The sequence below is a fragment of the Pipistrellus kuhlii genome, unplaced genomic scaffold, assembly GCF_014108245.1.
Source record: "Pipistrellus kuhlii isolate mPipKuh1 unplaced genomic scaffold, mPipKuh1.p scaffold_m20_p_1, whole genome shotgun sequence".
Taxonomy (NCBI): domain Eukaryota; kingdom Metazoa; phylum Chordata; class Mammalia; order Chiroptera; family Vespertilionidae; genus Pipistrellus; species Pipistrellus kuhlii.
The window spans coordinates 148,209,655-148,234,105 of record NW_023425404.1 but is presented as its reverse complement, the minus strand read 5'-3'; the positions used below and the strand labels follow the sequence as shown (position 1 = coordinate 148,234,105).

At 37.3% G+C, this 24,451-nt stretch overlaps 1 protein-coding gene across 12 annotated transcripts in view; it reads right to left on the bottom strand.

Moving 5' to 3' along the window:
* Positions 1 to 24,451, bottom strand: part of WDFY3 (WD repeat and FYVE domain containing 3) — a 242,839-nt gene that overhangs the window by 159,224 nt on the left and 59,164 nt on the right. For 9 of the 12 annotated variants that reach the window (XM_045571098.1, XM_045571089.1, XM_045571051.1 and 6 more), the window contains exons 5-7: positions 21,010 to 21,220; positions 9,341 to 9,464; positions 334 to 387 (exon numbers count right to left, since the gene is read on the bottom strand). In XM_045571098.1, the coding sequence (XP_045427054.1) occupies positions 334 to 387; positions 9,341 to 9,464; positions 21,010 to 21,189 (358 nt within the window). In that variant the 5' untranslated portion in view covers positions 21,190 to 21,220. The remainder of the gene's footprint in view (positions 1 to 333; positions 388 to 9,340; positions 9,465 to 21,009; positions 21,221 to 24,451) is intronic. The other 3 variants (XM_036411590.2, XM_036411597.2, XM_036411624.2) reach the window with 1 other exon arrangement.

The following is a 24,451-nucleotide window of genomic DNA, read 5'->3' as shown; positions in this document are numbered from 1 at the left end:
TAAATGCAATACAATTTTTCCTTTGCAAAGTCCTTTTTTTCCAAAGTCCATTTAAAGTGTAGCCATTTTCAAACTTATGCTTCAGAATGACAATGTGAGACATGCCAACAGTATTATTATACTTGTTTCAGTAAAGAAGAAACCAAACCCTCAACAACCCTTCCCATCTGCCTCCTGACCACCCCCCCCCCAAAAAAAAATAATAATAAATAAATAAATAAATAAATAAATAAAACCTTTCATAAGTTAGTCAGAAAAACAGTATTAGAATTCATGACTTCCATGCTTCTTTTCATTTGATGATACATAATCACACCTTGGGAATAAAATTACCTGAAGGTGTTGTGGCTTTGAAATCCACGGAGGACAGCGTGGCACAATGATTTTCTGTTTGAAGAAAAAGGCTGGGTTGTCTAACTGGGGATTCACTACATTTACACAAGCTGCTGCATTGATGCCAACTGTAGTCGGCATCACTGGGTTTCTCCACCACTTGGCTGCTGCCCATTTCAGGTTGCACCACTGGGTTTAACAGTGGCATCTGACATGCATCAAAGTCATTATTCACAAACTAAAGCTATTTTTTTTTCACAGGTGAGAATTTTCTGCTTTAATGATGAAAACTGATTATATTGCCTTAGAATTAAAATTAAGCAGACTGCATGTTGGAACTTAACTATACAAGGTGAGGAAAATAGCTTAGGCTACAGCTTGTAAACAATACAGCCACAAAATTATGTATTTTCTCTAATTAATTGAGAGTCATTACATATTTTTTAACAAAAGCCACAGAGAGTCAACAATAACGAAAGAATTAAAAGAGACAGACAACTAGAACTGTGAAGGTTCCTTGTATATTAGAAATCAGTCCATGTATAATGTTTTATATATTGATATTACCAAAACATTTCCATTCTTATTAACTCTGATAGATTTAAATTGCAGATAAGCATGGTTCCTACTGAGATATCTATAATCCATGTCAAAGAAAATCTGATAGAGACTTGATATGTAAGTACTAGGTAGATAACAAACAAAATAACCAGTATTGCACACCAAATTCGGAGGAGTCCTGGAAAAATAATATGACAAATATAGCTATTTTTCATAAAAATAATAGAGGGCTCATTACACCTGTTGTTGTTGGGGTTTTTTGGAGAAAAATTATATGCATACTGACCAAAATAATTACTGTCAATGATAATTTCCTGTAAAATAAAAGGTTATGTTAAATAAGAGGTATCAAAAGTAGTCAAATTCATAGAAGCAGAAAGCAGAATGGTGATTGCCAAGAGCTGGGAGGAAAAGGAAATGAGGAGTTGCTGATTGATGGGTATAAAGTTACAGTTATACAGGATGAAAAAGTTCTGGAGATCTACTATACAACACTGGGCTTTATAGGGAACTGTACACTTAAAAATTTATTAAGAGGGCAGATATAGTTATGTGTCTTTTATCACAATAAAAATTATTCGATCAATCAGAAAATATAGATGGGGTAAAAAGAGTAAGATGATTCAGGATGCACTTAGATCTTGAAAGTACAGAATTATTTCAGTACAAAAGATTTAAAAAAATCTCCATGAAAGTATTTCTAATAACAGCACTGACCAGAAGAAACTTCCAATGTTCAAGACTAAAACTAAAGGAACCAGGATTCCCAAAGTTAGGGTTCATTAAGGCAGACTGAGGAGACATTCCAAAATTATGCCTTTCTTTCTTAAACATCAGTAAGGCTGGCTTTTCTAAAACTGTTCCAATTCTCAAAGTAGTAAAAAAAAAAAAAAAGAGAGAGAGAGAGAGAGAGACAGAGAGAGAGAGACAGAGAGAGACAGAGAGAGACAGAGAGAGACAGAGAGAGAGAGAGAGAAGTGTGGGAAGAAACCTATGTCAAAGTCAGTAAACATATAATGAGCACCTAATCTGTGACAAGCATTCTTCTAGGTCAATGGTCGGCAAACTCATTAGTCAACAGAGCCAAATATCAATAGTACAACGATTGAAATTTCTTTTGAGAGCCAAAAATTGACTTCTGAGCATGTGCCATGAAGTTTCAATCGCACTGTACTTGCGCGCCTGCATGTGGTATTTTGTGGAAGAGCCACACTCAAGGCACCAAAGAGTCGCATGTGGCTCACGAGCCACAGTTTGCCGACCACTGTTCTAGGTCAGCAATTTCTAACAAGTGTGCCTCAAGTATTTTTAAAGCATGCAATATCTGACTATTTAGGCAGGGGCACTGACCTCTTTTCCCTTAGATTGTCAAATTAAAAAAAAAAATGACATCAGCCAATACATAGCTGTCCAATGTGAATGAATAAAAATTATGCTTTATTATTTGTCAGATTGGCAAAAATTGTGATAAATTTTTTGGTGTGCCAAAAAATTGTAAAAATTACTTTGTGTTCCATGAGATGAAAAAGGTTGAAAATCGTTGTTCTAAGTGATACAGAAATGAATACAACAGACAATATAATTAAAGAAATAGATAAACAAGATGCTTTAAATGACCATAAAGCTATAAAGGAAGTATTTAAGGTGATTACAAATACAAGTATATTAACTGGTGTGGGATAGATGAGAAAATATCTATTTGAAATAGGGTGATTAAGAAAGGTTTTTCTTATTCAGGTAAAATTTACACAAATTTAACTGAATCTCACTATATTCTGAAGTTAGTAAATTTCAAAAGTTTAAAACTAAAAATTACATGGAAGTACATAATAAGAAAAAATATATCTTAAAAATAGCTGGGAAATTGCCGAGACCGGTTTGGCTCAATGGATAGAGCATCGGCTTGGGGACTGAAGGGTCCTGGGTTCGATTCCGGTCAAGGGCATGTACCTTGGTTGCGGGCATATCCCCAGTAGGGGGTATGCAAGAGGCAGCTGATCGATGACTCTCTCTCATCGATGTTTCTAACTCTCTATCTCTCTCCCTTCCTCTCTGTACAAAATCAATAAAATATATATTTTTTTAAAATAGCTGGGAAATAAGATGTCATCAGTGGAGAAAGGAGGATGAAGGGCACAGGGGGCTCTATGTACTATGTCTATAACTTCCTGTTATCCTATAATTACTTCAAAATGTAAAGTTTAAAAACATTTGTATAGTATTACTGTACATAGCTACTTTACTTACGATAACTTTCATTATTTCTCAAAAATTGCCCTATGGAAATAAAATCATAAAGCAATTTAGGAAAACAAATCTCTAATATAGAAAAAAAATTTATACAAACATGCTGATTAGGTATATACAAAGACAGCAATAGAGAAGCAAGAAAATTAAGTTTTGGGAAATTTTTTTCTAATCTAGGAATAAATATTGTTCAAGAAAGAAAATGCAACGACAGGAGTCAATTAATGACAGAGAAATTCCCTTATTTATAGTAGCTAAATAGGTATAAAATGCACATAAATCTTAAGTTTAAGACCAACTTCTTACTTGTACAGGGATAACTGAAATCAGGACAGATAACAAAGGATGCAATCCAACTTGGGGAGAAGAAGGGAGAAGACGGGCAGGAAAGTTACCTGAAACTACCTTACTATCTTTCATTGAATTTGCTTCAAGGACTGCAAATATAACTAAAACTGCCTCACTTTAAAACTCATATGTCAATCCATATAATGTAATGCTTCTGAATAAGGGATTTTGTCCTCAGTCTAAAAATATTTAATGGCTACTGCTCCAAAACTTCATAATGGGCTCCAGTGAATGATGAAAGATCGAGCACAAAGATTTATCTCTTCTCTCTCCTGAAACCCCCCTCCTATGGCCTGAAATATGCCCCTCCTGGACTTCGTATGTTGAAGCCCTAACTCCTAATGTATTGGTATTGGGTGATGGCACCTTTGGTAGGCAATTAGCTTTAGGTGAGGCCATGAGGGTGGGTCCCTCGTGATGGGATTAATGTCCTTAAAAAGAAAAGTGGCCAGAGCTCTCTCTTCTCTCCTCCTGGTGAGATTACATTGAGTATGTGCCATCTGCAAGCCAGGAAGAGAGATTTCACCAGAAACCAATCATGCTGAAGCTGTGATCTTTGACTTTCAGCCTCCAGAACAGTAAAAAAAAAAAATATGTTTTCTGTTGTTTAAGCCACTGGTCTATTGCATTTTATTATGGCAGCTTTAGCAGAGTAAGTCATACAACTAAAATGGTTGTGAAAGTATTTTTTAAAATTGTAAACCCATAAGGACAAAGAGAATAGGAAAGATGACAGCAACATCTTGGATACTAAAATAGCACAAAAGTTAGTGGTAATTGATTTAGTAAATTCTACATTTTAAAGTAAATGCAAAACAAGCAACTAAACTACAATAGAACCAAGAGGCTCAGGAACTGGTAGCACTAGGGGCCTCTGAAAGCAGAGATAGTGGAAACTGTACACTAAAGGGTTGGGAAAATACTTTTAAGAGCAGCTAGGCACACAATGCAATATACAAATCCTGTATCATAGAAATGTACACTTGCAAACTATATGACACCCTTGACTAGTATCACCCAATATATTTAATTTTAAAAAACATGTGATTCTTATAGACTGTCACTGAGAATGAATAAATAAGTTAAAAAACAAACAAACAAACAAAAAAAACCCACCTGGATCCCAGATCCCCACTACAAAGTGGGCACTAGACTGTAGGTTTACTCAATGCAGAGTAAGAGCAGTGTTTAGATTGGGCCTGGGGTGGGGGTGGGGTGGGGGGATGATGATACCACACCAGGCACACCTATGGGCTCTTGGAGACAAAGAACTGAAACTCAGGTACTGAATGCTGAATGCTGAAGGCCCTCATACCTTTCCCCTACTTGGCTTCCAACAAGTTCAGAGTCAGACATATACGGTTTAGGTAAGACTAGATATTCTTTTCTGGGGACTCTGTCTAGCCAGGGAAAGATGGTCAACAAAATGGCCCAGCAAGATCACCCTGGGCTAATGTCCAGAGTTGCAAGCTCCACTCACAATTACAAAGCTACCCAGCAGCTTTCTATCCATTCTTGTACAGGAACAGATGGCCAAGGATGAGATATGTGAGGACATATTCCAACATAACAGACAGAAAAATTAACAAAAAAGGGCAACCTTAAAACAACAAAACAAAAAAAGAATATGTAGGGAGAGTAAATAAAATCTGAAAAGAAAAACAAAACCTCAGATAGCTAAGAGAAGAAAATCCATTAAAAAAAAACAATAAAAAAAAAAACTTATAATTTAAATTACAATGTCACAAATAAAAACCTCCAAGGAAGGGATAGATTGTAAAACTAAAGAGCTCTCATAGCAAATAGAGTAAAAAAAAAAAACAACAAAGAAAGTCAAGAGATAAAGATAAGAGAGCCTGGTGGGGTGGCTCAGTGGTTGAGCATCCACCTATGAACCAGGAGGTCATAGTTCAATTCTAGGTCATGGCACAAGACATGCCAGGGTTGCAGGCTTGATCCCCAGTGTGCGGCATGCAGGAAGGAAGCAGCTGATCAATTGTTCTCTCTCATCATAGTTGTTTTAATCGCTTTCTCTCCCTCTCCCTTCTCTGAAATCAATAAAAATATATATTAAAAAAAACAGAAAATGAGAACAAGAGAGAGAGAGTGTGTGTGTGTCTTAGGGGTATACTTGATTAGAAAGAGAAAATAGAAGGAAGGATATTATTATATAAACAAATCATGAAACTTTCCCAAAATTAAAGGAAATGTATTCCCAGATTTATTAATAAGGGTTCGATAAGTAATCAGCATAATGGATAAATATAGATCTACTCCAAAGCATGTTATAATAATCATGTGTCTAGGAAGCCATAGATTTCCCAATAGCAGTTTAGAAATGTAGAATATGATGAAATCATTTTTAAATTCTGAGTGGAAAAAATGTTTTTCAACTGAGAATCTGATATTTACTGAAAGGAGGATAGATACATAATGCAAACTGCAAGATTCCCAATATGACCCTGGTGCCTTACCCTGGCTGCCTGGAGAAGGACCTAGCTAAAATCCCTTCACTGACCCTGTCCCCAGAGATGCTGCCCCCAGGCTCAACTTCCCATGACACTGGTAGCTTCCTCCCTCTGGTAGGAGGGCCTGTAACTTCACTGGCTCCAAAGTTCTCCGGGGGTAAACAGCTACTATTCTCAAACACTCCTATAAGCATCCAACAGCACTCAAAGAGACAAGATCACAAGCAGCCTGTATGTTTCTTTGCTAATAAGACTGCATTCACGTTTGTACTTTAGGCCTGGGGGTAAGGGGATTGGTGGGAACCTCCCAAGCATTGTTCTGTGATATAATGAGGGTGGTGGTGGACCTGTGCCTCCTTCTTGTTGACCCTGGTTTCTCATGTGTACCCTTTCCACAACAAAGCCACCATTATATGACCTGATGGGATTGGTACTGAGCCCTGGTACCTGAAAAAGCCATCAGCCTAAGGCATCAACACCTTCCCTAGTGAAGAGAAAAGAACACATCCAGCACAGTCAAAGAAATTTTCACTCATGGGGATTTCTTTAAAAACAAACAAAGAAAAACAACAACCTCAAAACCAAAAATAATTCCCCTGCATCCTTTCTCAGGAAGCTGCTATTTGAGAATAAAATGACACGAGACTCAGGAAACAGAAGCTCTATCTCACAGAGGTGGAAAGGCACCCAGGATGATGTGAGGGGAGAGGTGAAATGACAGCAGGGCAGCTGGCTGAAGAGCACCTACTACAGATTAAAGCAGGACAGACGGTTCTGGAAGAGGTATTTGCAAGAAGATGAAACTGACACAATATCTGATGTCGTCAATCATATTGAGAGAAGATTCAGAAACACGTGAATAGGAAGGAACGTGTAATAAAAATGTAGAAAACTAGTAAGGAAATAGTCAATTACTAACTCTGATGGAGGTGGGGGAGAAGTTTCCAAAAAAAGTAACCATAGTATACCCCATGGCTCAACTTAAAACAGTGTTTTTATAGTCACAATAATGAATACTGATCTAATAAAAATTATGACAGAGCGACATTGGAGAGGTATAGGAAGTAACTGTAAGAGTAATGGTAGTAAGCTTAAGAGCATAAAAGTCTCAATCTCTTGTGAAAAGTCAGAAGACAGGATCTAAATATAAAAAATCAAGGGCACATACTGTAAATGTTATTTGTTTAGAGATTCCGAGATAAATATTTTTTTTAAAAGTTAAAAGTGTTAAAAAACAATTGCCTCTCAAGAGTGAGAAATGGGGATGAATCAGGATAATGTAGAAGAGATACTGTTTTTAATAAATCTTTTAACCATTTGAATGTTATAACTATTATATGTGCTTACCGTATATTAACTTTAATAAAATATTTTTAAAAAATATTTTATAACAAAGGAATTAGTTACTGTTAAAAAAAATAATTCAATGGGCTCAAAAGAGAAATGATATCCCCAAAGAGATGTTAAAAACAGAAAGTCAATTTCTCAGTATAATGTTTCCATAAGAAGAAAGCTGTCAAACAATCATTAAAAAAAACCCACAAATAACAAAATTAAGATAAAATTTCTCTAACATAATGCTAACTTAGAAAATGATTTAAATTATTAATTGGTAGATAAAATTAAGAAAGCTTATTTTAATCTTAAGTAAAAAGAAAGATATTTTACAAAGTTTAAAATGACCTAACAACTATGAATAAGAATAGTATTCAGGCAGCATTCATAAAAGGTCTAGTGTACATAAAGCACTGGGGTAAATATTGTAGGTTACATAAATAGCTTACGATCTAATTCTATATAATAAAAGCCAAATGCAAATTTGCAAATTGTCCCCTCGACTGGAGTTCTGCTGGGAGTTCAATGGCTCGACCAGTTGCACACTGGGAAGCTGGAGACAGGAGGTCGCAGGAGGAGGGGCAAAGCAGGACCCACCAAGTTAGATAGAGGGAGGGAGACACCCCACAGGACTGGGGGCAGAGATGGGCAGGGAAGGAAGGCTGTTTGGAAGCACTGCCCTTGGATGAAGTAGAAATCCTGACCCCATTTTACAGACCTCAGTAGACTGTGTGTGGGGGGGAGTAGGGAGGGAGGCAGTGAAGACAAAAGAGGGTGTGAGGAGAATGGAGATGGATGGAGAGCAACGATGCTTGACTAATAGCCTATTTACTTTTATTTTTGTTGATATATTTTTATTAATTTTAGAGAGGAAGGCAGAGGGAGAGAGAGATAGAAACATCAATGGTGAGAGAGAATTGATCTGCTGCCTCCCACAAGCCCCCTACTGGGGATTGAGCCTGCAACCCAGGAACGTGCCCTTGACCAGAATCAAACCCAGGACCCTTCGCTCTATCTACTGAGCCAAACCATCTAGGAGACCCATGCCTATTTAAAACAGCTGCAGTAGGCTGAGCAGGGGTCTTACCATGGTGGTGTTACCTGATAACGAGGGTGTCTCTCCTTATATTGGGATAATCAGAACTGCAGTGAAGTAAAGACACACCATGGAGCCTGCAAAGGGTTTCCACGCACATGATGCAATTTACTTCGTGTGGTAGCTGAAGAGGGTGAGTAGAACCTTGGAAGGACATAAGGTGTCCAAAACAAGGAACTGGAGGGAAAGTGTGTGCTGAGCATTCCACGCCATATATATATATATGCCTATTATGCTAAGTGTTCAACCAACAAGTTGATTGACGGGTCGCTATGATGTGCATTGACCACCAGGAGGCAGATGCTTCAACCTGTAGGTTAGCTTGCTGCTAGGATCCAGCTAATAGGGACTGGGTGAGATGGGGCCTAAAATGCCCTAGAGCCCTTCCATGGTCCCTCCCAGACCACCATCCCTGATCGGCACTGGGTGAGATGGCCCTGATAGGCCCCAATCACTAGCCAAGCCAAGGAACCCCACCCAGGCACAAATTTCGTGCACCAGGCCTCTAGTAGAAAATAAAGACACATACCCAAATATCACTGACAAATTTGAGAAACAAAAAGTACTTCAGAAGAGAAAGTTTTTTCTTTGAGTAAGGGAAATAAGAAACATTCTATCAAAAAGGTGTGACTTAATCCAAAAAAGTTATGCCTTAATACATATGGCCCAATTCTGGGTTTGTCTTAAATGTCATGCTAAGAGTTTTGATTTTGTTCAGAAGAAAGAGTAAAGTTGAAAGAACACTGGTCCAAGGAAAGTAGCCTTCATAAAACTAAACTTAAAATTAGAAGATGTTGAAACCAAGAGAAGAAATGTGTCTGTAAGAATGTGAATGAGATGGGTAATTGAAATCCCTGTGCCTAGAAGGTCAATTTTCTATTTAATTTTAATAGTACTTTTACCAAAATGTCAATTCAAATAAGTCAGGCTTTGCTGGTTTCTGCAATAATACCTGTAGATTTGTTTGATGCTCTCCTTCGAATTTCTGTCACCATCAATCGTGAGACTTGTGTTGTGAACTGCAGAAGATCAGAAAATTTTTCTATCATTGTATTTGGTGGAGCATTTCCAAAGACCTGTAAATAAGAAAAAAACAATCTTAATAAAGCATTGTCAACTTTTTCCTTTTATTCTGTTCATTTCTATCTTAATAAAGCATTGTCAACTTTTTCCTTTTATTCTGTTCATTTCAAAGTGTGATGTGACTTGAAAATCAAGTAAAAAAAAAGTATGCTTAAACAGTTTCTTTGAATCTGAAAAACATGTTTAAAAATACTCTTTCAATAAATCACGTCTAGCCACATTTCCTTATACATATTCATTTGTTGAGTGCATGATTAAATAAATGAAATCTAAAAGCCAAAGACTAGTTATCTATATAATCTGAATCAATCTACTTAAGGAGCTTTAGAAGAAATAATGTTTCTCTGAAGAAATCTAAGTTAAGAATTTAGAGGACAGTGGTAAGGTTCTTGGATGGTTCACAGATACATCAGATGGTGAAAAGCAGAGACTTATTTAGTATTACTAAGTTCTAGGCTGAATACAGAATTCATTGACCTCCTCTCTTATCTCACAATTTCTGAATCTAACCACAATAATTATCAGAGCAAGACTATTAGTGAAAAGACCAGAATAAAGAGAATGAATGAGAGAGTCATGAATCTTGCCCATATCAGTATGTCCAAATCTTCCCACCTTGGATTAAGTCACACCTTTTTGATGGACTGCTTCTTCTTTCCATTATTCAAAGGGTAAAGCTTTTTCTTCTGAAGTACTTTTTGTTTCTCAACTCCATGAGTGGTATTTGGGTCACGATATGTATTTTATTTATTTATTTTTTACAAAAAACCTAAGACAAATGAATTTTGGAATAAATAGTTCTTAAAGATAAACTAGTATTCGTTCAGCAAGAGAATAAGAAAAGGAAGCCTGTGCCCTGGCTGGGTGGCTCAAGTGGCTGGAGCATCATCCCCTACATCAAAAAGATTGTGGGTTTACTTCCAGGTCAGAGCACATACCTAGGTTGTGAGTTCGACCAGGGTGCATCCTGGAAGCAACTGATCAATGTTTCTCTCCTATTGATCACTTCCTCCCCCCCACCCCCTCTCTTCCCCTCTTTTTCTAAAAACCAAATAAATAAACAAATAAATAAAAACATCCTCAGGTGAGGATTGAAAAAAAATTAAACTGGATGGACTGTCATAGGAAAAGAAATGGTACTATAATAGCTTTATAACTAGGTGTACCGTAAAATATTGTTTCAATAAATGTTCTTTATAACTAAAAGGAAAATTTGTGTCTTTTAAAAGTATGATAGTTCTCTATTGTAATATCAATTGCACAGTGTTTTGTATTCTTACTTGTTCATATATGCCTACAAAGGGAGGAAACCTACCTCACTCATCTTTGTACTACCTACCAAGCTACCATGATGCCTTTTATAAGGATGTTCCCTAAATATGATTGTTCATTTATATGCTTCTTGCCCCCAAAACCAAATTCTAGAGAATGTTTAGGTAGCACTGAAGGACACAAACTATAACATGAAAATATAAACTAAAAGTAAAGAAATAAAACAAAAATAAGCAAATAAAAGACCAAGACTAGGGAAGAGACTACAAAAGACATTAAATAAAAATCTAAGACAAAATATCTGTATATTTGCTATGTTTTAGTCATGAATTTGGCTTAAATACACAAAAGAGAAAATCCAGTCAGTTATATGGTTCACAATGCCCTTAGGAAAAGAAAAATATGTACTTAAGGAACTACCTCTATTCTTCATACTATAAAATTTTTCTTTCAAGGAACCTAATAAAAGGACATAACTTATAATGTAACTAGTGACCCAGTGCACAAAATTCGTGCACAGAGCGGGGAGGGGGAGTTCCCCTCAGCCCAGCCTGCACTCTCTCCAATCAGGGAACTCTTGGGAGATGTCTGACTGCCAGAGGAATCCACAGGGATTGAGCCTAAACCGGCAGGGAGATATCCCTCTCACAATCTGGGACCACTGGCTCCTAACTGCTCACCTGCCTGCCTTCCAGATTCCCCTAATTGTCTCTGCCTGCCTGATTGTCCCTAACTCCCCTGCCTGCCTGATCTCCCCTAACTGATCTCCCCTGCCAGCCTAATCTTGCCCCCAAATGCCCTCCCCTGCCAGCCTGGTTGCCCCTAACTGCTCTCTTCTGCCAGCCAACTTGGTTCTGATTGGTTGTTTTTATGCCAGTCAATGTCAAAAGCTCCACCTCCTGGGCAGCCATTGGCTCCTCACAGTTCACCCACATTTGGTTCTGATTGGTCAGTTTCTGTGCCAGTAAGTGTCAAAAGCTCTGCCTCTTAGGCAGCCATTGGCTCCTCGCAGTTCACCCAGATATTGGTTCTGATTGGTCAGTTTCTATGTCAGTCAGTGTGTCCGGGCTTATCTCCAGGGCTGATCAGCAGTCCCACAAAGGCCCAGAGAGAAACAGATGTGTGGCTGCTGGTGAAGCCTGGAGAGAAAGAGAGAGCCAAAGGCTGATCAACAGCTGCCACGGAGGCTGCAGACTAGACCCTGCCTCTCTGTTCGGAACTCTCTCTGGGCCTGATCTGCAGCCCCCTCAGCAGTCAGTGCTGGGTTGGGTGTTCAGTTGAGCCTTCGGTTGGTTGTTACAGACCCTAGGTTTTTACATATTAGGATATCCTTGGAATAGAAGCATCTCTTACATTCTTACAATAGATACTTTGTTTCTTATAACCTCTCTCAAATTGAACTGAAAGTACAAAATAAAAAGACACCAAATCACAAATCAAAAACACAATAATTCAATTCTACAGGCTATACTTTTGTTCAGGTTTATTAGTCTGTTCACTAACTTGACACAGGAGTAATTGTAAATTATCTCAAAGAACAAATAATAGTCTTTTTCAAATCTCAGTAAGTTGTTTTTCTTAAAAGATTTTGATAAATGTTGTATGTTTACAGTTAATCTGTGTGCTATCTGTTAAATAGGACCCACATTCTTTAACACACAAATAGCAGGTACACTAGAAATTGAGAAGCTAAACAATGACACATGCTTGAATATCCATTTTTACTTCAATTCAGAGATGAGTATGTAACTGTTTAATAAAAGTATTTATAAAACAATTGTACATTTTGTTCAGGCAATTATTTGGCCTTTTGTCAAACTGATTTATATATAAAGTAGGTAGACATTTCCATTACCAAGAATATATTTATGTTTATTTTGCTTCTAAGAATTAATCTCTATTTTGTTCCTAAGGATTATTAAGACAACTTCATAAAATAAATAGATCATGTCTTAGGAGATATAAAGATATGGTTTATCTAAGCAGTCTTCATGCTGGGTGAATAATATGCTGTTAAAAAACTACGTCCTATTTGCTAATCTATAATGACATAAACAACTGTTACTCTAGTGATTTAACACTTCTGATTCATTCTATCATTTATTCAGTCTTAAATATTTATCAATCTCCTAAATATATCAGGCAATATTTGGAGTTATGAATGCAAAGGTAAATAAAGAGTTGTGAATACCAGGGTAAAAAAAACAAATATGATTCTTGTGCTCATGGACTTCACATTTTAGTACAGGAGACAAATATTAAGCAAGTTAATTTAAAAATAAAAATTTTTAAATTAGATAGTGGTGCATGATAAAGGAAGTAGAAAGGTAACAGAAAGGGACTGCCTAGAGAGGCGAGAAGTTATCAGAAAAGGCCTCTCTGAGTGGCACTTATTCGATATATGAAGGATGACACTGAATGCAGACAGAGCCACAATTCAAAGGCTGTGAAGAGAGAGCTCTGGGCAGGGAGAAGAGTTTTGCTGAGACCTCAGAGTGGACATTAGGGTGGGCTGTGGCGTTAAAAGGCTGGTGAGGCTGGAATGTTTTGAATGAGAGGAGAAATGGTACAAGATAAGGCTGGACAGATACAGGGACTAAAACATAAATCTGACACTTTAGATAATACTAAATATATAAGGTAGCAAAGGAAAGAGAATTTTTGTGATTGATTTCAATAATTAAACCTAAAAATATTAGGTATGTATGTACCCTTCCACAAATAGTGGCATTTAAAAAAATATACAGTGCTTCAATCATGTACTTAAATGTGTGTCACAAAGGGTGGAACTGAACTGATAGTCAGGAGGCTTGACTTCTCCTTGGTCTCAGTGATTACTGGTCAAATTTTTGTGGTTCCTTCATCTGTCAAGGGAGAGTTGAGCAAGAGATTGGTAGGTAATGTATTCAACTCAGAAAGGATGATTCCAAAGAGTTATGTGATGTTCACAACACAGATGAAAATAAAAACAGCAGTAAGGAACAGAAATGCAATAAAAATAATTATCATATGCCTTGGCCTGTGTTACTCAGTGGTGAGAGTGTCCTGAGGGCCCACGCACCTGAGGGGCTTCAAGTTCAAACCCCAGCACTAGTTGGGGAGCATGTGGAAGGCAACCAATCGGATGTGTCTCTTTCATATTGATGTTTCTCTTTCTCTTTATCTCTCGTTCCTCTTCCCTCCTTCCCTTCCACTCTCTCTAAAAAAAGAAAATCAAAGGGAAAAAATACTAATATCCTCAGGTGAGGATTGAATAATAATAATTATGATTGTTATTACCATTAAATGATTATTTACCATGTGCCTAGCAGTATTCAAATACTTGACATGTAATGTCATTTAAATCTCAGAAAATCTTATACAGGATCCCCATTTCCCAGAGAAGAAAAAGCAAGGGTCAGAGAAGTTAAATGAGGTAAGCCAGGTGGTTGGTGGTGAAGCCAGATTTAAAACTAGTCTGTCTGATTCTAAGCCGTGTTCTTAATCACTCAGTACCATATTTGTCTCAATTAAACTTCATGTGAACCCTTTCACTTTGCAATGCCCATCTTAAGGGGAGAATAGCATGGTTCGACTTATTTTTAGAAGGATCAATTTTTAATATCCATCTACATAAATTTCAGAAAATTTCCTCAGACCTCAACTAAACATTTCTGGCATAGTCGGGAAGAACAAATTTAATGGTGTTATCAAATGGCATGCATAAAGTAGAAGCTCAATATGTACTTGCTGCAGAATGAAGCTATTAAGCAAAACTTAAATATAACTAGTAAAAGGAGGTTGGAATTCTGGCTGTTTTCTAAAATGGTGTCTTTCCCCCCCCTAAATACAATATGTCATACCTAAAATTAAGTTACACAGTAAGACCAATAAACAATTGCAATATAAAACAGATTTTAAAAATCTACAATGAAAATGTAATTTTGTTATTTTATCTCGTAAATGAGCTAAGATTTCTTGTCAATTAATATAAATACTTAGGGAAACATTTACGTTACACTCTTCTTGTTTCTCAGAAGGACACCAACCTATGGGTGGGGGGAAGGGGGGGACTGAGAATGCTTCCCTTAGTGCTTTCCTCTCCTTCCGGGATACACCTGCCTCATGAGAACACGCACTTCTCCTCTGCTCTGAGTGTGGCCTGCCACTGTCTAGTTCTTCTAGCAATTGGGTAGGTAAAAGTAACTATTTCAGGGGTAAATTTAATCCTTTGTTGGACAGACCTATTCTCTTATGTCAACTGTATTGGTATCCTATATAATAAAAGGCTAATACATAAATCGACCAAACGGTGAAATGACCAGTCGCTGTGACACTTACTAACCACCAGGGGGCAGATGGTCAATGCAGGAGATGCCCCCGGATGGTCAATGCACTCCCACAGGGGGAGCACCACACAGACAGAAGCTGGATTGATGGCTGGTGAACTCAGCAGTGGTGGCGGAAACCTCTCCCACCATTGCAGCAGCACTTAGGAGCTGCACAAATGTCGTGCTCTGGGCCTCTAGTTAACTAATAAGTAGGAAAGCTGTATATATGTAAATAGTTCCCTTTCTGACTCCTGATCTGTCTCTAATTTGGTTCTAATCTTGATAATCCTTCCTCTAAAGCCAACAATTTAAGAAATAAATGTCATGTCCTATCTAGTTTGGCTCAGTGGATAGGTTTGACCAGAGTCAAGGGCATGTACCTCACTTGCAGGCTCCATCCCCAGCCCTGATCAGGACGCTTGCAGGAGGCAACCAATCAATGTGTCTCTCTCACACTGAAATTTCTCTCTGTGTGTCTCTACCCCTTCCTTCTACTCTCTCTGAAAATCAATGGCAAAAATATCCTTGGGTGAGGATTAACAACAACAACAACAAAGTAAAGGTCACTTGTGAGCTATTAAAAAAAAGACACTGTTTTCAACTTAGATACTTCTCAAATATAAATGAGAAGTAAATTCAAAAACTAGGGGAGTTTGTAAAAGAACATCTAATTAGCAAATAGGTTATATTTTAAAATACACAATAAAGTATAACATCTACCAAGGTATTTAACAATGCAGTTAATTTTTAGATGACCAAAATACTATTCTTTTAAAAATAAATCTAAACCAAGTATTTTTTCTATATTTTTTCTGTTTGTAGAGTTAAAAGTTAATTATTTTTAAGAATGCTGGATAAATATTGTTCAGCTATTTTCAGACTGCACGATGACCTTTCAGGGAGAGAATCGGTGAGAGGGAGGACAGCAGTCTCCTTGCAGAACTGTGATGAAGATCGTAGGAGGCAGATGAAGAACCCAGCATGAAACTGGCCCGGAAAAAGGACTCAACACATGTCATTTCTCAACCTGTGTCTCAAAAAGGCAAAAACCACACACTGAAATAACACTACTGAGAACACTTTTAAAATAATTCTGAGATAGATGCCCATGTCTTAACAGTAAGGTAGTTTATTTTAAAATTGGCATAAATCAAGCAAAGTCTCAAAAGTGAATAGTACAATTCCTTTTTAGCAATCATGGCTCTATAGCCATAATGAACCATTCATTTATCAAAGCTATTTCTTACTAATAGAGAATATTAATGTCTAAATGGTCAAACATTGTACAAATATGGCTATATATTGCAAAATGTAGTGGATGTGATGGCTTATTTAAAGACATATTTAGGTTAATGATGAATATCCAATGAATAGTCTATATATATTTTTAATTGGTCACAATTAAAATAACTTCTTATCTTTTCATTAGTTAAGAGAAAAGTGAGTCTTTATGGTATTTAAATCACATTAGAGATGTAAGGCAAGGCATATAAATGTGCCTTTAATCAGCCAGTTAAAAACTTTTTATTTGAAAGAATTTAAAGTTAATGAGACTTATGACAATTGAGAATGCAAGAGAACTAAGTCAAACAGTCTAACAGAGGATAATCACCAAAGCATCTAAAATCTACCCTTCAAAAGAAGAAATACCTGTACAATTATTCTCTCCTAATACTCACTTGACTTGACTATAGAAACCTAACTAATGAATACATTGGATACATATGTAGGATATTACCTATCAATTTATGCTAATAGATAAAACTACAACTGGCCTAACTATTCTCAATTATCACCTCTGTAAATGTTCTTAAGTCTGAGAGAAGGAAATTAGCTTAAACTATTCAGCAGCCAACAGTACATAAACTAAACCAAACTAAACAAACTTCCCAGAATTGGTTCCAACCAAAATTAATGACTTACCTCAACAGGACTTGAAAAAAAATGGTTTGTCCACAATCAGTTCTCTCTCCCATTTTCAAAACAGCTGTTTTAAATGTTTCTTCACCTCTCTTCTTGTTCCTTCTCACCATCTACTCAATCCATCATTCTTACCTCTTATTTCATAGATTAAAAAATGAACATCCTCTGAGAAATATATTAGTGTTTCCATCCTCTAGTCCTATCCTACCTACCTAATCCCATAGATGACATGTGAACTAGTCTCTCTCTTACTATGTTCCTTCCTTCTACTTACCAGCCCAGCAAAACCTCAACCCCAATAAATACTGTACCTGTCTGCCTTCTCTAACTTCTACAGGCTACTGAATGCCTGGAAAGAGAAAAATCACACACCAGCATGGATAAGATCCAGTGCAAACTTATTATCTCCAACTTTCACTGGGCCCTCCATACTCTTTTATGTTCCTTTCCCACTGTCTCTCTCATCCCCTTTCTTTAATATTCCAAACCATCACAATTTCCTCAAGTCCCTTAGTCAACCTATTCTTTAAGACTCTTAACAGACCACACATTCTGTTGATAGCAACAGGAAATTGAGGTCATTAAACAAGATCTTATTCAACTTCCCACTTATTCACACCCAACAACACACACATGCTTTCCAACTTAGGCTCAACCACCTATCTGACTGCAGGCTCTCCTGCCGCAATCATTTTCTCTCTCTCTTGGAAATTCACACATTCTCCCTTCCCTTCTCTTTATAAGCATGACTGGATCTTCCCTGTCTTTAAAAACAAGGTGAAACACTAGAAACATACAAGCAAACACCTTTTTACTGTCAAATTCACCTCCACCAATCTCTTTTGTTCTCTTTTCTTTCAAATTTCTACAAGCCAACTATATGCCTACTCTCTTCTCATCTCCCATTCACTCACTCACTGCTTTCTGGTTTCACCATTCAGTAACTTCCCAATGGGCAAATCTCAAGAATGTTCTTCAGGCCTCATTACTGAGTCTCACTATTGTACCTGACATCGTTGTCTGCTCTCCTCCTAGCAACTTTTATCTCAAGTGCTATTACTACCCTCTCCTGATTCTTTTTGTGCTGCCATTGACCAGCACCTCTTCTGTATCCTCTTTGGGCAGCCCTTCTTTCACTAAACATTCATATTATCCATGGTTCATCCTTTACTGCTCCTTGCGCTTGGCAGTACGAATCACGAGTAATCTCCTGTCCCCGTCCAGGGTTTGCTAACGATTCCCAAAAATATGTGTCCAGCCAAATTCCTTTTAATTGTCTATAAATATCACTATCTGGGAAGCTCACAATTCATTTAGACTCCATGCTCCAAACTGAACCTATCCCCTAAACCTTTCATTCTCAGCTATTGGGAAAACACTCATCCAGTTTCCCAAATTAGAAACCTGGGAGAAAGCCTTGCCTTGGCCCCTTCTACTCTCTTATTCTATTGCTCACAATACTTTGATGGCTCTGCACACCTCCAGGAAAAGTATTAGTTCTTAATAAAAGTATTAGCTCACCATATGCCTATCAGTCTTGACAGTCTTTTTTTACCTTTCCTTGACATAAAATCAACTGGAAAAAGCCAAATGCCCATCAGTAGACACAATGAAATACTATGCAGCTATAAAAAAGAACTATCTCCTACCCTTTGTGTCAGTATGGACAGACCTGGAGAGTATTATGCTGAGCAAAATAAGCCAGTCAGAGAAAGACAAATATCACATGATCTCACTTATGTATAGAATCTAAAGAATAAAATAAACTGACAAACAAAATAGGTCCAGAGGCATGGAAGCCTGGAACCTACTGACAGATCTCAGTGGTGAGGGGGGCAGGAGGGAAGGGAAGAGATTAACCAAAGCACATATATGCATAACCCGTGGACACAGATAATAGTGTGGGGAAGGCCTAGGGTGATTGGAGGCTGGGTGGAGGGGGGCAAAGGGAAGAGAAAATAACCATGATACATTTTTTTAAAATTCAATTCCTTGGACTGCTTATAGACACTGGTAGATATTAGAATGTTTGTTGCCTTTTACCTTTACTCATCCTTTAACTTCTTACTTGAATTACATTCTTGGTTAAGTTATTCCTGTCAATTCTAATCTGACTAATGCTTATCTTTTAAAACTCAAGAATCACATCACATTCTTGAGGGAGACGTCCCTTCCCTGACCCCATCAGACTTTCAGATAACTCTCTTTCCAGGGTGCCACGTTACTCTCCTGCATCTCTAACTCCACCTTTCTTTGTTATTGTGTTCTCTGTTTCTGTGCTGATCTCTCCTCCCACAGAATTTTATGCTTAGCTTCCTCATTATACTTGAGCTTCCCAAGATTAGACTGTTTTATCTCAGAAACTCCAGTGCATAGTACAATGGATGGCACAATGTTTATTTATACATCTATATATGCAAAAGCCAAGTGACTGGAATGACGGAATGACCAGTCACTATGACATGCACTGCGGCAGCCAACCAGCCCAACTGGGGCCCCACTCGGTCCCTCCAACCTCACATGGCTCCTCCCCCAGGCCAGCCCGCCCCGTGATCGCCCTCCCCCACTCCAATCAGGGGCAGGGCCAGCTGACCAATCTCCTACAACCTCCCCACCCCTACTGACCCGGCCCAATAGGCCCCCATTGGGGCAGGCAGGCTGGACCCTACCCGGGCACGAATTCATGAACTGGGCCTCTATTTTAACATAAATAGGTACCAATGTGTAGACAACTATCACACCACAGCTAAAGCCTACTCTAATATGAAAGACAATACAAAGAAAAAAGCAATTTAGAGAAAAATAACAATGTAAGAAGTTTAAAAAATTTTGAAAAAATTTTAATATTTTCAGAAAAATGAGAGAAGATACTGCACAATTTTAAAAGAATAAAAGAAAGTATTCAGGGAAATTAAAAATATAAAATAAGCTTAATCTAAAAAAGTTAGTTTGGGGCAAGGGAGGGAAATATAGAAAGATAGAGGGAAAAGAAGACCTAGGGGAGATAAAAAGAAAGGAAAGCAGGAGAGATAGAGAAATGAGAAGGGAGAGAAATAGAGACATGCAGGAAAGACAGAAATGGAGACAGTAATAGTATGAAGTCTGGGGAAAACAAGTTCTACAAGAGTGGGAATAATGGTGGTATACTATAAAGTCCATCTGTGAACACTATTCACACCACAATCAGCCAGTACAAACACAAATACTGCTTAAACAAATGTATACTACATGAAAAGGACAAGGATGAGGGCAGCATGTACTAGTGAGTAAATGTATGCTTGTTATAGTTTGGAGAATGGGGAATTTAAAAAGGTAATTTTTCATAATCCTCAGTAGGAAGTCAATTAAGACTGCATAATCAAGAAACCAGCAGTAAAAGTATGTTATTTAAAGGCTGAGAGAGCTAAAAGTGGCAGCAGCAATCAGCAGTGGAGAGCATTGGGGCACCTATTAGCCTGTGAACTAGTTGGCTTTTTAACCTATGTACTTGTACACCTTCGATAAAAACTTAAAAGTTATTTTAAAAATCCCCACTAGGATTGCTACATGTATCAACTTGATAAAATACAATAAAACACTAACTCTATTTAGATTCTCTAGGGCCTGTAACTATTTTCTTTTAATCTCTGATAGAAAACCTGCCAAACAAGAAAGAAAACTGAGATGATTCCTTAAAAGTATACAGAGCGTTTGGGCAATTGCACTACTTGGTGCAATAAAACCGTCACTTCAAAAATAATGGAAATAAAAATGATAATTTACAATCTATCCCTCCTCCCAAACTCAACCATTAGAGGAACCTTTTACAAAATGCTCAGTTTTCCTTTTATCTGTAAGAACTAAGTAGAGTTCACTTTTGACCGGGTCTCGCATCAAGTCATACTAATTTATAGCAAACTAATAGGAAGAAATGAAAACATCTTAACGACTTAACTCATTCTATCGTTTTTCCTACCTGTGACTTGTTATGACCTTAAGATTCTGGTGGTGCCACCCAGTCCTGGAAGGCATGTGTTTGGCAGCCTGGACTCACCCTGTTAAACACTGGCAGCATCATGTACAGCTTCTCCTCTTGTTCCTTCTGAGTCATGTGCCGAGGAGGATGGCACAGCTCAGTGAAGAGCCGGCGGAGGTGCATCAGGCCCAAGGCGTTGTCCTGTGGGCTGCACTCCTCCTGCCGTGGGCGCCCCATGATCCTCTTCACCATGTTCATCTTGGCGGGCTGGTGATCAACACTTGTAATCCTGCAGAAAGATGTTCACCAGAAATAGTCAAAATGCCACTGTCTGATAGGTCAAGCATTCCTACAGAGCTCCTAAAAAGTCTGAAAAGTAGAAAATTCCGAAGATACTTTTTCTACTTCTTTAAAAAGAAAAAATAGAAAGGCAAAGATAATTCTGATACATCTTTCTAAATGACAAATTACAATTATGGCATTCAACTATCTTACTAGCTTTGACCCAATTTATATAAAATTAAACCATTAAATGTAAAACATTAACTAGGCGAATGTTTCCAGTTAATCATATCAAGTTCAACAAAAAACGGGATCACAAATCTTACTATTAATTTGTTGCTGAATAGCTAAATACATGTAAAAAAAAATGAAAGAACAGAAAGTTCACCCTTATCTCAAAGCATCCAAACAAAGAACTCCATCCACACAAAAAAACAAAACATAGTTTTTCTAGTTTTAATTTATATATATTTTTTTCTAAATAAAGGATTATACTTAGGTACCTGCTAAAGAGATTATGTTATAGTTTGAAAATATATAAAACTTAACTAAAATGATATCCCAATATATTCTACAAATCACATGACTGAAAATTATATAACTGAAGACCACTTTTTCAAACTGGCTTGAAACCCTTTGGTAGGATATGTTAATTCATTTTGTAGGTCATAATGAGTATTTTTGAAATGAAATAAAAGATATTTGAGTACATATAGTAAGGGTAATTATTACTTATAATAATTAACTACTTTTTAGGTAAGAGGGTTTTTGTGTGTACTGCATCATAATATAAAATGTATCCCTGGCTAGAGCTGCAGTTAAGAAATAAATAAACTGACCACTCGGGTAGAATATATACCAGAATCAATAACACTAAGTTTTCAGAAAGCACCATTAGCCCTTTTCAACCACCACTCACTGTGCCAGCATTTAGCTTATTTCAGACACAAAAACAGGATATCTCACAAAAGGATTCAGGAAAGGTGGGAAGATATTCTGGATACACAGAATCTGGAAGAAAAGCAATTTGCTTTTCATCTGTGGAAAAGCGGGAATAATCTGAAGATTCATTTTAAATCTTGCTACATAACCACATAAGCCAGTATGTCATTTCTTTAAAAAAAATGAAAGACTGCTACAAGGCTAGAACTTTTTTACTAAACATCTGACTACTGATTTTTTAAACTATAAGAAGAACTAGTATCTTAAACATGTGTCCTTGAGAATTTTGAGTGACTATATTGGGCTACCAGCATAAGCTTATGCACTACAGCTGACTGCAACAGGAGGCCAAGATGTGACTCATCACAGGTGAGGAGCAAAAAGACACACTCTGCTTAGAGTTCTGCCAATGGCTTGTCTATGCTGAGCCACCACTGTGCAAAGAGCAGTTAATACACTTTCTAAGAGGTCCAATCTCAGGGAAGAATGCTTAGACATAAAGGCAAACACCAGGAGACAGCTCTGAATTACAAAATGACAAACAAGTTAGTCCAGTTCAAGGCTGTTCTTGGAAAACAAGCAAGTCCTCCAAATATAAATAAAAAGATTTCAAAATATATTCAAATAGCCTACTATGTGCTGGTGAGTGCAGTCCTAAAAATCCCCAGAACAAAAACATAATTTGAAGTGAATTACACGTTTGTAAATTAGTTAACATTTTACATTATGCATAGCTCTGCTCTTTTTCCTTAGCCTAAAGCCACAGTTCATAATATAGAGTCTGTGGTTAGGGATTAGGGAATTCATGATATCCTATTCTTTAAAAATGTTTTCTAAGAGATCCACAGCTTCCAAAGGAGTCTGTATCATTAAAAAAAAGAAGAAAAAATCAAGGATCACTCTATATGTAGAGAGCTTCATAGCACTTTCACACCATCTCCTTTGTTCTTCATTCCAACTTAAGCAAGTGTACAGAAGACAGGATTATTCTACCTTTAAGGGAAGCCAAAGACAAGAACAACTTGCTCAAAATTTTACAATGAAAGGGAATTGTATGAAAACCCACACCTTTACCTTCTGGTCAAGTGCCTTAACCAGTCTACTCATGTTTATGTGCTAACTTTAAATTACACTTAGGAACTGTGTAAATTACACTTAGGGACTCTTGGGAACTGTGACTCTAGTATATTTATTATTTAGTACCAAGTAGCAATTGGAATGTGAAAGAAATCTTTTTGCTTTTTCAGAATATGCACTAAAATAATCAGCTTTCGTCCCATAAAAAAAAAAACCACAAAAAACACATGATCACATATTGACAAACATTGACTAAATGTAATTGAGCTATTGCTCCATCGTTTTTAATATTCATCAGGTATAAAAGGATAGGTATCAATTAGTTAAATAGGTTTACAGGTATTTCTCAATTACTCAGTTAATCTCAGGGACAGAAAAAAGATTCCTCCCTTTCTCCTAATTTACCAAGAAACATTTAAGCACACTAGCTTGCTGAATCATTGCTTTGTCTGCACTTCAATGTTTATATTTAAAGTACTAGAGGCTCGGTGCATGAAAATTCATGCACTTCAGCCTGGCCTGTGCCCTGTCACAGTCTGACCTCCCTCTGCAGGAGGCAACAGGGCAGGCCCATCAGGGGATGGCACCAACTGGCAAGCTGCCGGCCCCACCCACCATTGCCCTGCTGCTGCTGCTGCTGCTGCTGCTGGGTACTGCCAACCCCCACATCACTGTCCCCTCCCTCTGCCTGCTGGCACATGCCTTGGATGGCCTGGTGCTGCATGCTGGCTGGCTCCGTCCCCTGCCAGCCGGTCATTCTGCCATTTGGTCAGTTTGCATATTTTATATATTTTTTTTATTATATATTTTATAGAATATTCAGACCAAGAACTACCATGTTTTAAATACTCTTCAGGAGTGAAAGACTTCTCAGTCAAAGCAGCAGATACATGCCCACATAAGATCAGTAAATTCAGGGGAAAGGCTCTCTCTCAACCCTTGAATCTTGGATTTCTCTCATCTGTAAAATCTTTTGTCACAACCTTTGTGTAATGCATACATAAAATAACATCATTTCTATAAAGTGTCAAGCACATTAGTTGTGTTTAATAATTTTTAAATTTCTTTTCTTCCTTCAGCTTGATCATGAAACAATTCTTTCATTTACATTTTTATTAAGTATTTAAGCAAGTAAGAAAGGAAACGGCATAGATTTTTATGGTAGTACTATGTTTTAGAGACTTACAAAATGATAAAAAATTAAGGGAAAGTTTATTTC